This window comes from Rhamphochromis sp. 'chilingali' (assembly GCF_963969265.1).
Source record: "Rhamphochromis sp. 'chilingali' genome assembly, chromosome: 13".
In the NCBI taxonomy this organism is placed as follows: domain Eukaryota; kingdom Metazoa; phylum Chordata; class Actinopteri; order Cichliformes; family Cichlidae; genus Rhamphochromis; species Rhamphochromis sp. 'chilingali'.
Window position 1 is genome coordinate 9,066,827 of NC_137940.1, and position 14,172 is coordinate 9,080,998.

The 14,172-nt window shown below is 41.1% G+C and overlaps 1 protein-coding gene across 1 annotated transcript in view; it reads right to left on the bottom strand.

Moving 5' to 3' along the window:
- Positions 1–356: 356 nt before the first annotated feature.
- The window catches only part of sec24b (SEC24 homolog B, COPII coat complex component), a 30,486-nt gene continuing 16,670 nt past the window's right edge, over positions 357–14,172 (bottom strand). Inside the window, exons 9-24 of the mRNA XM_080900417.1 lie at positions 13,297–13,423; positions 13,083–13,192; positions 12,764–12,876; positions 12,533–12,651; positions 12,291–12,346; positions 11,967–12,173; positions 10,928–11,051; positions 9,974–10,132; positions 9,716–9,889; positions 9,511–9,621; positions 7,966–8,141; positions 7,069–7,206; positions 6,098–6,202; positions 5,111–5,203; positions 4,381–4,484; positions 357–1,370 (exon numbers count right to left, since the gene is read on the bottom strand). Of these exons, the coding sequence (XP_080756543.1) occupies positions 1,256–1,370; positions 4,381–4,484; positions 5,111–5,203; positions 6,098–6,202; positions 7,069–7,206; positions 7,966–8,141; positions 9,511–9,621; positions 9,716–9,889; positions 9,974–10,132; positions 10,928–11,051; positions 11,967–12,173; positions 12,291–12,346; positions 12,533–12,651; positions 12,764–12,876; positions 13,083–13,192; positions 13,297–13,423 (2,031 nt within the window). The 3' untranslated portion in view covers positions 357–1,255. The remainder of the gene's footprint in view (positions 1,371–4,380; positions 4,485–5,110; positions 5,204–6,097; positions 6,203–7,068; positions 7,207–7,965; positions 8,142–9,510; positions 9,622–9,715; positions 9,890–9,973; positions 10,133–10,927; positions 11,052–11,966; positions 12,174–12,290; positions 12,347–12,532; positions 12,652–12,763; positions 12,877–13,082; positions 13,193–13,296; positions 13,424–14,172) is intronic.

A 14,172-nucleotide genomic window follows, 5' to 3' on the forward strand; every position in this document is an offset into this window, starting at 1 on the left:
TGACCACAAGGTCTGGGTTACTTCACCCAACTTCTTGAGAAAATTAGATGAAAGCTGTGGCAACACCAGCACAACCAGTCTGGAATGATATGAGATGCTGTCCAAAAAGGCTTTGCAACTCTGCCAAGAAAATAAATCTAAATTTTAAAACAGTGACCAATTTGAATTAGGCCACTTCCTTATTCAAGGTCATCTCCTTGTGTCATTTCAAGATCAGGTCACTGGGTGACTTCTTCCTTTTCCCTTAAATGAAATTCATGTTGAAGGATCCCCTTTTTGAAGAAACCGAGTGCTTAGTCATTGGGCTGATGGGGTAATATCAATAATCACGTCACACGAAACAAGCAGAGTTCTGTTTTTGTCTTTATTTAATAAGCTGGTTCATAAATAATCACACATAAAAGATTCTTTCAGTAGTTACAAAGTGGGTAGCAACTTAGTTAGCGCCTGGAGAAAAAAAGATAAAACAAATGAAGAGAAGACTGCCGGCGGGTGGGGGAAAGTTTATGGAGAGCGATCTCAACAACTCGGGAGTTCATAAAGCGGAGCAGAGAAGACGGAGCCGACGGGAGGGTTAAACATCCGACTGGTGTCCCATCACGTTCCCGGCAGCCGTCGCTCATCAGCAGACTAGCAGCGGACAAAAAGGCGGCATGCGTGTCGCCGTTCAAAGCACATGCCCGATTTTTGTTTCTGTTCTCCAGTGTTTTCAAAACAGTCTTGAAATGAAACAAAGGGAAGGGAATGTATCGGGAAATTTAAAAAAAAAAAAAGGAAAGAAAAAGAAAGAAAAAGCACAAGCTACATTTTAGGCTCACAAAACAAACTGAAATAAAAGATGTTGAAGTGGCATCTTCTTGGCTCAACTTTCTCCTCCTCCTCTCGGGAGCGATGGATTTACGAGAAGGTTAAAATGTTTGACAGTGGTTAAAGAGGCGGCAAGAGCCGCTGCAGGATGTTTGTTTTTTAGCAATTTCATTCGTTCATTCATTCTTTTCGGTAACTCGTTATTCTTTTCTAAAACTACCTCTTCCCTCCCCTTCTGCTGGTCTAATCGCAGGTGACCAACAAGCTTTGATTTGAATGAGACCGTTTAAAAGAAGGGGAGGAAACTCGCCTCGCTAAAACTGGTCTGACGCAGCGATGGGTGTCCATTGCTGGCTAACACTAGCTTTCACTCTATCAGGTTACAAGTCCTTTCACGCTCTTGTTTAAGGAATCTAGTGGTCAAAGTTTTTCTCAGCGTGATGGGAGTCTACTTGGACACTTGCTGCTGAATGTGCTGCAGGAATTCATGATAGGAAGAAGCCCACTCTGACCGGTCCTCCACCAGGTGCTGGAACAAAGTGGCTTTAGCAGAGGCATCATCTCTGCGGGAAAGAAGGAAAAAATGCATTAAAGGGAAAGAAGAAACTGGTTTGTACATTTTAATGCTCTGTAAGTCTAAGAAGTGTTGGAATCTATTCCACATAACTTGAAGCATTGCTGACATGTCAGCTCTTAAACACAACACTCTCCTGCATCTTCTACCTCACTGACTCTGAACTGACAGCTGTTCGTACAAATCCCCAGCATGAGAGTTTTTCTCTAAGAGTTTGCGGAGCCACCTCCTCAGGACCACCTATTCAGCAGTCAGAGCCAAAGCCCTCCCTGCCTGTTTTTTTCATCTTCTTCTTTTTTTTTTTTTTTTTTAAATGTCTGTCTTTAATTTCAAAAAGACATCCATGAAGGACGAGTTCCCAGGCTGGGCGAGACGTTGCTGGCTTCTCTAACCCGACTTACAAGAGCAGAAACTGAACGTCTGATCTGATGTCTGGTTTCTCTCTCAGAGCTCGCAACTGCTTGTAGTCAGACCTTGGCTTTACTTTGAGAAATATATTCCCAATGCAAAAAAAACCCCAAAACTGAGATTTGCCAGAATGAAATGTTATAAAAGTGACAAAACAAGAGCTATTAAGGAGCCGCCTTGAGCTCTGGAGATAATGTGGTGTGATATTTTTATTTATTTGACATTTAACAGGCTTTAGAAAGTCCCGCATAAACAATAAAGATGTAGCTCTCTGCTGCTTAGCCGTCTGCCTCTTTTGCCCCTTTGTTGCTATGCTTATAAACAGCTCATTGCGCACCTCTTCATTGTTTAACTGATACCTACAGTGTGTCTAAAAAAAACAGAGATGACGGTCTTACGTGTAAATGTCATTCTGCCACGTAAGCGCTCTGGCAGTAACAGGCACACAGCTTTGATGTCTGGACCAAAAAAGGGGGAAACACCATCAACAAGGCTCAGACGGAGCAGAACATGAGCTCAGTCAAACCAGGACATACTTGTACATATACGCAGAAATACAGGGGTCGATGCTTTAAATGTACTTTTTATGCTGTAGTAATCTCTCTGAGCCAAAAGTTCAGGTTGCAAACGACCCTAAAAGCTGTTTTCTTCTACTCTTTGCTCTGTATGATCTCACAGAGAGCAGGATTGGCTAACACAGTCACCTCAGGCAAAGCTCTGGCCAGTCAGAAAAAAACTGGCTTAAAGGGAGAAAACCTTAAACAGCTTGTGTCCCCCTGGGAATAAACTGGGTGCATGTCCATGAGATGAAGGCTTTAAATGCTTTGTCCCTTCCTTCACGGAGCATCAAATAACACCAGGAGTCTTTCAGAAACATGGTGTTAATTCTTAAGGCTTTTAATCTGAAAAGTGACGTATTTTTTATGCCATTCTAGTGTCCGACTTCCTGTCCACATCATTCTGAATGATGTCGAGTTGAGAGCTGCTTCTGGGACACTTCTGAAATGTTGAAGTACAATCTGATAGAACTGCAAGCCATCATTTCATGAAGAAGGGTGGATTATTGTGAACTATGACTCATGCAGAGCTACTCTAGCAGAGATCAAGTCCAAACACGGAGGTGGAAATGAGGAGAATAGATCCCTTTAACTACACGTCCATTGGCTTCTCTGTCAGGTGCCCATCTGCTTTTTCAAATATTCGAACATTGCTTCCTTGAATATTTTAGCCACTCTTTAAAGTTCTTGCACTTTTAATATCATTAAAAAAACAAACAAACATATCAACAACTGAGAGGTTCGAAGTCACAGAGAACTTGAAACCACTTTAAGAGCCGTTTTTAATTCTTTTGTCAAATCTCTCTCGTAGTTCCTGTCATTTCAGATCATTAAGTCCTGTCATCACGCAAACATCTGTTCAAATACCACTCAGTGCATTTTTACTAACATGTCATGTAAACATGTGGCTAAGCAACAATGCCGTACCACCAAGAGGAGGAGAGAGAGGAAACCGAAACAATGCGTTCCCTGCGGATGACTTTACCGCCGCTGTCAATCTGTGACCTCAATGCTCACTTTGTCTTTGTGTTTACACTTCGGAAATACTTTTCCGTCAACCTCGTGCCGATCTCTGCTATATGAAACTGTCCACACCTAGTTTCTGTTCAATGCCAATCAGAGCAGCTCACTATCTGGAGTTACGAGATTCCAGGGAGGTGACGAAGCAGAAGGGCGAACTCGGAGAGGATGTGCAGTATCAGACAATCGTAATGTTCTTTATTTGCTTTATTTCCTCATGAACCTCAACAGAATGCCAGATTTAATTTGGCCAAGTAGCCGATAGATATAAAAAGGCACCTATCACATGACTGGAACATTAAACTTAACGCTGAACCCGGAGGTTCACAGGAATGAGAGATGATTCTTTTTAATTTGAAGTTTATTACTTCCAAAAATTATTGCCTACTTTTTTCTGTCAGTAATAAGCCAGCTCAGTGTCCAGTAGTAACGGCTCACTGTGCAGCTGTCCTGACACAGCATCCACAGAGCCTGTGCTCCAGTTTAAGTGAAGTTTTAGGATTTCGTCAGTCTGTTAGTTCGCACTCATTACCAGGTGTCTTTGTGTACAGTTTAAAAACACAGGTTCAGGCTAACATGGCGGTGGCCAAAACACTAATGCTGAACCTTCAAAATGAGTCCAAAACCAGTGGTTGATGCCACGATAGGCTGTGTGCCTGCAATCTTTTATGACATGTGAGGCCCTGAGGCGACTTTAAACAAGTAAAACACAAATGACTGCTCGCTTGGGGTCAGCAACTCTCTGTGTTCCCAACAGAGCACAATCCCTGCTTTACACTTCAAACCTCAGTTTTCTGCAGTTCCGTCTTTGGCGACAGAGCAACTCAACACTTTTTCCTTCAGTGACCTCAGATTTTGTATTAAAGCAATATGTGAGATCCATTTCACGCAATTAAAAAAAAAAGAACAAAACAAGCTGTCTATGTATATCTGTGACTGCCCTGAAGAAGAAGCACAGTTTCCAGTGTGTTTGCAAACAGTCAGATATGAGTCCAGATGTGCGGCAGTGCTTACTTGACGACATGTATCGTGGAGCTGAACGCTCGGTTGTCGTGGAGCCAGTCGAGGAAAGCTCGCACCCTCTCAGAGAGAGGAGTCTCCAGCTCCGGAATGTGACTCTAGGAACCAAAGAGGACAAGAGGGGAAACAAAACAACAACGCTGTTGTTAGTGGAGTGTTTCAGATAGCGCAGATTCACACAGTCAACCCCAGCCATACAATGTGGTTAACGGGAACATGCCTGTGGTGGGGAGTGTGGGCTTGTAGGTGGATCTATGAGGCACTGACCCCTTGCTAGAAAGATAAAATAAGCATAAACAAGTGCTGACTCGCCGTTTGCTCTGGGTGTTGCCATCACGCCCTCGGCGTGGTAATGACAGAACTTTCTAGGTGGCTGCACAGTTTGTTAAAAAAGCAGAAAAGCTACATCAGCAAGTCTGTTCTGCTGGACAAGTTGTTTTTTTCTAACTAAGCGAACAGAAACACAGCTCCTTCACTGTGGAGCTCAACTGTGAGTCATTTTCAGGGGAAACAAAATGTCGCATTGCATCATTCAGCCAGCGACTGGGCGGCGCACACACGCGTGTGTGTGTGTCAGTACAGACATTTCCCTAATCACACTTCTCTGTAACGTCCTGATGTGCTGGATGTAGAGGGAAAATAAAAGCTTCATTGTACTTCAAAAGATTAATTGTCTCTTTGAACTGTTTGCATGTGTACTTCTACTCAAATGAGTCTTACTGACCATGTTGGGGGGAATTGAAGCGTAGTTCGGGCAGCCCAAAACATCTCGGATGAACATTTCGTTGCAGCATTTGCCAATCCACAGATAAAACACCTGGACAGGCAGAAGAGAAGAGGAGCATTACCGCACAGTATACTTTCTACACACTCTGACATGTGTGCGTCTTAATCTGCCATAACTAAAGAGCCAGCAGGGCCAATGTTATTAATATCACCACTCTAAACTATGACAGTGAGGAAGAAAAAATAATAACAAAACAATTATAACAATAATTTTCTCTTTTAGTTTTTTCTAGGGTTTTTCCCATAAATTTCTATTTCTTATCAATTCCCCCCTTCGTATGCATCCTCCCATAAATTTGACTGTTTTTCTCATAAATGTTTTTTCCTCATAGATTAGAAATTTATAATTCTTTCTCTTAACTTTGAGTTTTTTCTTGTAAGTTTTTTTATTTTCAATAAATGTGTGGCTTTATGTTTTGCCTTGTTTGTTTGTTTTTTGTAATATTAAAACCCTCCCACCTTTTTAAAAAAAATCTTTATTGCCACCAAATACGCCATTGCACTAGTGAGAAGTTCACTCAGAAATTAGATTTGGTACCAAGTTTAAACTTCAAACATCTAACTACCCTCCATTTATTACTGATACTTTCCAGTGATAGTCTGAAGATTGGAGTGTTTCGGTTTCTTTCTGTATTTAATTTGCTCCAGTGGAAAATCCCTTTAAATTAAATTATGTGACATTAAACTTAATGAAAACTGGGCTCCAGTGCTGCTGCTGATGTTACTCCGAGGCAAATAATGAGACGATAAATCCCAACTCCAGTCCTCAAGCCATCACATATTATTTCAGGCAAAGACAACTTCTCTTTGATTTGCTCTAAATTATGACCTAAGGTTTATTGCATTTTATTAAAGGACTAGATGGTGAGAAGACAGAGACGTGAAAAATATAAACGAGGTGAAATAAAGACTTCTCGGAGCTTACGTTGCCACAGTCCATGAGGAAAGCTCCATCTCTGCTCAGCCTCTCAGCAGACAGGTGGAGCAGATGAGGCTGAGGGACTACGGTATCGTTCAGATGAAGCGCCCCCTGCAGGTCAGACAACTTGTGAGCAGAGTATAAAAACAGCTTTACTATATACATGTGCAGACAACATATACATAATAATTACATAGTGTCACAGGTAAAGCTCCCAAAGCTTCAAACAGAGAGCATACAAACATTAAAGTCTGATATTACCTCATTTAAAATATGTCTCCACTATAATATAATCTTCATAATTCTTGTTATTACAAGTGTTTAAAAGTAAATGTTACACGTGAGACTATTTTCACATTTTTAAATACAACTTTAAAAGAAACGTTCAGTGAAAAAAAAGCTGATGCATATAATGCAAACTAAAAAATAAACACTAAAATAAAAGTTTTAATCACGTTTATTATGACATTTCTGTCATTGAGTTAAATCCTTGTTGTTCTAAAAGATACCACAAGCTTAAAAACACAGTTTCCTCATAAACATTTCAAGTCATCTGTTTTAACTAGCAAAAGCAATCCCAATGATCCCAAACCAATTTTCACCAAACTTTCTGTGAATTTCCAGAGAAAAAAAGCAGACTGGCTTTGCTCTTAGTCATCATAATGTTCAGGATTAAGGCTTTGATGTGACACCTTACCAGATGCTGGGATTCCAGTGTTTTTAGGCAAGACATCTAAGTTATCTAAAATATCTTATCAGCTCACTGTTACATTTAACCACTTCGCCAGGTATAAAAAACAACCTAAAAGAGTGAGTCAAGCCATTAAGCACAGGTTTAATAATAAAGTTGCACTGCATACAGAGATATATATGTTAACGATGTTATGTTAATGGGTTAAATAGTAGTCATTTTGTTTTTCCCTCTCTCTACTATTCTTTAGTGCACTGAGTTATGAGAAAAGCCATCTGCATCCCACCTGGTCAGAGATGTTGTCCAGTCGGTAGAGGTCAGGATGAACCATTCGCATCAGCTGCTGCAGCGGCTGAGTCTTGAATTCGCACATGGCAAAGACCCGCTCGTCCAGCCTCGTGCTGGTGCCCGTCCGCAGGGCTTTCTGAAAGCAAACACACATCACATCAGCAGTGTTGGATTTGATTTCTCTGATTTATTACGTCAAGAATAAGAATAAGTTCAAAGATCTATAAAAATTAAAAATGCAGAGTAAAGCTTTAGCCCCATTTGCAGAGTAAAACAAATCCTTTTGCTAAAAATGGAGAATTAAACTGCAACAAGTTCAGACAAAAACATTGTGGTAACAGTTTAACCTTTAATCACCAGGAATAATAGGCCATAATGTGCTTCTTTCAATTAAACAGTGATGTTTCCGAAGTTTATTCTCTGATTCATCAAAGGAACACACTGTTAGAGTCCCACAAACACCTACAGGGAGGATTTGTCTCAGAAACAGGGTGTGTATGTGCTTCTGAACATGGACACACCCTGGATGTATGAATGCACACATGCCGGGTGGATTAATAGTCTTTAACCCAGGCATTGTGACTGTGAGCTCACACTTTTCTACTGTGTAACATTTGGTCACAGGGTGTTTTGTTTTTAGGGTTTGTACTCAACTACATCTTAAAATGCGTAATAACGTTTTGCAGGTTTAGTCAGTAAAACAAAACTCTCTCCTTTTACCTCAAAGTGAATTTAAAAAATAAAAACTTTCCAGAAGAAGTCTGCTAACAGGGAAAAGTGGAGGGCTGCATGCTTAAACACACATTCACAGCCTTTTCTTCTCCTTCTTTTTAGTGTATGTCATGCTGTGTGACGCGTGTGTGTTCATGTGCCGATGACAGTCAGGCAGCCGCACCTGTTTAAGTAGAGCAAGGATGTAGAGGGGGAAGAGATGCATGGCTGCAGGGAGGACAAGTCCAGACTGCTGAAGGTTGGAGACGTTGCTCTTGTAGGCGCTCCCCAAGTCCACCACCGCATTCACCAGTGCGTCCCGGGCGTCCGACAGGCTGGATGATATCGATCGATCGATGGCTGGATTGAAAAGACCAAATGAAGACTAGTTTACCTCCAAGACAGCATTTTAATCAGTTCTGAACACAAAGTTAAGTTAACAAAAGCCCAGAGTACGTCCTGATGAGACATGTTTACAAACTAGGGCTGTGCGATATGATGAAATATATCACATGACAAAATGAAAACATCGTTTCAAATTATTTGCTATCGTTTGTTTCGTGGTGGCGCAAACTACGCTGTTTTTCATTGTGGCACAGAGAATACCAGCATTGCCAGTGAAGATGAGGCAGAACCAGGTAGCTCCAAACAGAAGGACCAGTCAAAACAAATCCAGGACCTTATTCCTAAACGAGGTTCTACCTCTGTAGCATGGACATGGTTTGGTTAAGGAAAGTCTGACACGGACTAGAAAATTGTACCATGCAAATTATGGCGCAAACCAGTCCCCACCACAGACTCAAACACAACAAACCTCTTCTACCACCTACACAATAACCACGTGAAAGAGTGTGGAGAGAGTTTGCAGATGAGAAGCAAAACGGAGCCGACAGGTGCACAAAATAAACCTTAGACTCAAACGTTAGAACAGGCTTTTCCCCGCAGCACGCTGTGTAATAAATACTCAAAGAAAATGGCGGCTGTTGCAACTTCTATCTAAAAATACATAGTTTTATGCATGGGTCAAAACACTCAACTCCAGGTACACGACGCCAAGCTGAAAACATTTCACACAAGTCGAGTTGCCCGAGTTCGAAAACGTAAAATTTTTGCGAGATATCTCGTTATCGGGATGAGAAATGTCTCATATTGGGATATGAGATTTTGGTCATATCGCACAGCCCTATTGCAAACATTTTCATATTTATGTGGACATTGTGTGTCTGTGGGACAGGCAAACTTTGCACTCTTCAGCTCCAATGCACAACCTATAGGGAAACAGCGGTGGTCAACATGACCCATAAAGCCACTCTGCACAGACTGAATAAAACCTTTTAATCATTAATATAAAATGCAAATGTATACGAATGTGACTCTTGAAACAGGAAAGACCTGGCTTACAAAAAGCTCTCTGTGGGTTATATACCACCACACAGGTATCGCTACATTTCCACCCAGGGTTGGTATTTAATTCCAACTGACTGCGTGTTTTATGAAACCCTATGGAAACTTATTCGATACATTTTGATGCATTTTTTTCTGCCAACTTTTCTGGAAAAAAAACACTGACAATATCACTTTATCACTCTAATATTTTTAACATGTTATTGGATTTGTGTCAACCACGGGGAGGCTAGAGGCCAACTGTCATAAATGTGTAAAAAGTCTTAGGTTAAAAGTACTGCACATGAAAAGGCGTGAAAGCCAAGGATTTAAGCTAAACACTTACCCATGTTGGCTAACAGACAAGTGATGGCTTGGACGTCAGCACCGGCATACACATCACTCAGCTGACTGACCACCGGCAGACACAGAGTGTGGACCCTGATACGTCTCTTTCCTACAGATGAATTAATAACAGTCCCGTTTTCAAGATCTTTAAAGAATTTCAACCTAAATGTGTTACCATGAAAATGAGTCATTCTTGTGTATACCTTTACTCGACGTGTAGAGCAGAGCAGCCTGGAAGCAGGCCAGAGACGAGTCTGCCAGAGAGTCTTCGACTGACATCTGGACAGCGAAGGCAGAGTCTGGGTTCACATTGGCCAGGGACAGCAGGTCAGTGGAGCGCACAAAGAAGTTACCGTGAAACGTGTGGATGGATAAACCTGAAGAGGAAAAAGGCAGGGACAAAACTTGTGTTTGACACAGAAACATTAAAACGTGCATGAAGCTGCATCTAATCTGATTACCTTTAGTGCATCTTATTCTCATGACCGCCTCAAAGCCGATCTTCCTGGTGAGGTAGCGCTCGAGGTCTCTCTGGAACTTTTCCAGCTGGGCCGGGTTGTGGATGTAATGAAAGGAGGGATAGTAAAAGACGCTGCCTGCTGAATACCTGGAGATACATGCTGAGAAATAAGAAAAACATGAGAGGATCGACATTAAGAGAATTACATGTGATTATCTTCAGTCTGTGAAGACTGGGAAGAAGAGTTCAAATACATCATTATGATGTGTGTGATTTGTAAATAATGCCTTAATCCCACACTGGACTGAATTAAAGATTAAATAATTCAAAACACAGATAATATAATATTAAATATGACATAAAGATGAAGAAAGCAAATAGGTCGATGATGGCGAGAAAGCAGTTTAGAATAGGTTTCTCCTTTATTAGCCAGAAATAAGCTGTTAGGAGATTTGGTATCCGTGTCAACAGATGACCTGGTGTGTGGTTTAACAGATAAAACAAGGTTGATAACACTGGTAACACACTTTCTGGATGTTATCACTTGAGCCGAGGCCTGAGCTTCTGCAGGACATTTTCTTCGAGGCAAATTATTTCCAGTCTCCTGAATCACATGTTAGCTGCTACTACTACTACAGCAACAGCAAAACAACAAGCTCTGATGATGATAAGCTGAAGAACCTGAGTGCAGCAGCAGTACACACTCAGAAACCAAACCACAAAATGCTCCTACAGGGTTATTTTAAAGCGATCTGATTTAAAGTCTACGTTTGCAAATCTGCACAAAAAAGGAAATATATTATTTAAAAAAAAATAGAATTAAAAAAATATAGAATATAAAGAATACTGGGAGCCGATTTGCTCATTAGCATTCATAACATAAGCAAAAATGTTGACACTTTGGATACATGGACAACATGAAAGATGCTAACAGCTGACTCAATCATGCTCTCACCTAATGAGGCGAGGTCGGCGTACTGGGAGCTGAGGAGGAAGAGATCCACTCCTATCTGTTGTCCTGAGCAATCCAGTGCAAGTTTCTTGTAGAAGTCAGTGGCAGGACCGAGGTGGTGGGCTCCCTGAAAGATATGAGAGTTATTACCAGCAACTCCTCATTTTGATCACAGGACTGAGGGAATGGGGACCTTCCTGACAGCAAAAAAAGACAATATAATATATTTTTCCCCCGAGCAAACAAGCACATCTGTTATTTGTCATTTTCTTTTTGGAAACTCTTATCATGACTTGTTGGCAGTTTATTCAGAATTAAAAAAGAAGATGCTAAACTTGAATAAATCACAATCCTGGGATGACAATAACAGTGGTGTTTAATCTGAGATGAAATGTGAGACAACGTTGGGACAGGTAAGAAAAGTGAGCTGTTGCAGGAAAGTATAAATACAACTCAGCTGTGAAAATGCCAGGACACAAAGTACTAATCTTTGGCTGTACTTCATCTGTCATATGGTTCAATTTAAGCTTCACAAGTCACAATGCAGCCATGATTTAAAACTCCCATTTGATGTGAAAAATATAAAAATTAAAACAGGGCACCCGCAGGCAATCCAACTTCATGATCATGAGACAAATTCAAAAAATACGCATGAAAAACAAACACCATGAACATACCGCACAGAGGTAGGAAATAAGGATGTTTTTATTTATGTCTTACTTATCAATAAATATCTAAATAAATAAAATAAATATATAATTAAATAAGGATCTGGCAGTTCAGGGTGGTGATTATTAGCTGTTACAGATGAAGCACAGCAGCCCACTTTACACTAAAACAATCTGTTCATTAAACATTCGACGGCTTGCTGTGTCCAAACTTTTCACTGTTAACATCCAAATAAAGACAGAAATAAGAAAAAGGATGCTGTTTAACTCCAAATAAGGAAGATATGATAAAATCCTGCATCTGCTCTTGCTCCCACTTTCTCTGGATAGTTGTTTTTCTCATTATAATCACAAATAAAAGAAAATATAATTACCTTTGAGCTCGAACGCTGATTGGGGTCTTCTCTCGACTGCAGCTTCCCGGCTCCCAGCGTCGGCAGCTGAGTCTGGAACACCGTGATGCGGCCTCCGGTGGGTGACATGAGCTTGAAAGCGGCCTGTAAGGCAGGACCGAGGGCGCTGTGGGTCTCTCTGCTCTGGCTGAACAGCGCCGGCAGTGACTTCAGCAAGTCCTTCACCAGCTGGAGGATGGAGAAACAATACATGAGAAAATTAAAAAGAAAACCGTTTCAGAAACATCATGAAGCAGGCACGAACATGACAGAAGAGATGCAAGGGAACAAAGCAGCACGCTCTACCTCGTTGCTCTCCTTTAGATTCACCATCAAGCTGTCATGAGATGGTATGAAGACATCTGCAAAGAAAGCAGGAAAGACTATTAATGCGGCTATAGATGACACATTTCTATCAAATACACTAGAAAGGGTCATTAGTCACTCTAATAGACCACCACCTCTGGTCTTAACTGTGTGGCAACAACTTTTGATCGTGGGTCACTGCCACAGCTCTCATGTGTCATTTTGAAGTAACTTATATTTACCATCGATGTCTGACACCACCAGCATCTGTGGCTGGGACAGCCCCTCCTGGAGATTGTAAAAGTGGATGGTGCTATCAAAGGTGAGGAAGCCCACTCTGGTACGCGAGTCCCCAGGCAACCTGCAGCAGGAAACATTGTGTCAGCCTGGTTTCTGCCTGTGACAGACGCTAATAATCAGCTTGATTAAATAGCTAACTGACAAACTCATGAAGCAGCAACATCAGGACTCACTTATCCAAGTTCCCAAGAAGTGATTCACAGAAGTACTTCAGGTATCCTGCTTCCACAGCATTGTGAGACACGTCGAGTACAAACAGGTAGGCCGCCGGCTGAGGAGGTCGCAACTGAAAAGGAACAAAAACATCAAAGATCCCTGAAGGTTTGAAAAAAAATAATAATAATAATATTAATAAGTTTTTATATGACCTTTGCAGGTGTCACTTCTTATGCATGAGCCTTCTTTTTTTCCCCCCTGTTTACTAAACACAACACTGCCCTCTAGTGGACAGAGAAGCAAAGTACGTGTAATATGAATAAGAGGCGTGTTTACCATGTAGTCTGAGGAGGCGATGAACTCCACAGTGGAATTCTGGACCTCTGGCCTCTTGTGTGGTTCACCGTATGACCTTGTGACTGGATTGTACATGAACTCATCTGGTACTGAACAAGAATTAAAATGGCATAAAACATTAAGGCTGCAAAACATGATTCAGCAGTAAAGAAATTGCAGGGACAATATATAAATAGCTTGACTGGACTTGTACCATCATTGACCCGGTAACACAGGTTGCACTTCCACCTGCGCTGGTCCAGAAAGGTGACGAACGGATTGATGTAGGTGCGGCAGGAGCGACAGCGCACGATCGTGTTTGATGTGATCACCGGTAACTGCTGCAGAGAGGCAAACGGGGGAAAAAGGCTTAGAGAAAGATGGACTAACTTCCAATAAAAAAATAAAAAATACAAAAGACATGTTTATGAACTTTTCATCTGTCATGCCTCAATTTTTTGGCCTCCACTTTCTTTCTCCATCCCATGACCCTTTCAAAACAATCTTCTATTTATATCTCAGCAGATGGCTGAATAGCACTTTGTTTCCTTTTCTGTGAGTGTGGTTGGAAAAAAAAACAAAACAAAACAAAACTGCAGTTCTTTTCTCCTCTTTTTTTTGGTGTCATGACTTCCGCTGAAGCACCAGAGTCACCCAAAATTTCTCCACCTTTTCCTTAGAACAAAGTCTGTTTATCCTCGGGTACACCTGAAGGCCACAACGGAGGTTTTGGGACTACTTTCTTTCTCTGCAATTTACTAAAAACAGCTAAAAATTATTATCAGATCAAATGCTAACATAACTATAAAATAATTGACATCTATGTTGATAAACAGTTGAGTTGAGCTGCAGTAATTAAATAAAACATGACACTGATAGAAAAGATTTTGAAAACTTGTAATTTCACACTTGGGTTGGATCGCAACAGTAATGTGTTACTTTCACAGGCGAAGTAAACACAGATGTCGAGAAAAACGCCTCAGTAGTGAAACCAAAATATCTTAATCACCTCTGTTTGCTGGTTCAGCTGTAAGGTTAAGCAAAAACTAAGAATTTCCACCTCTCTGGGTATTCGAGTAAATGGGTGCCA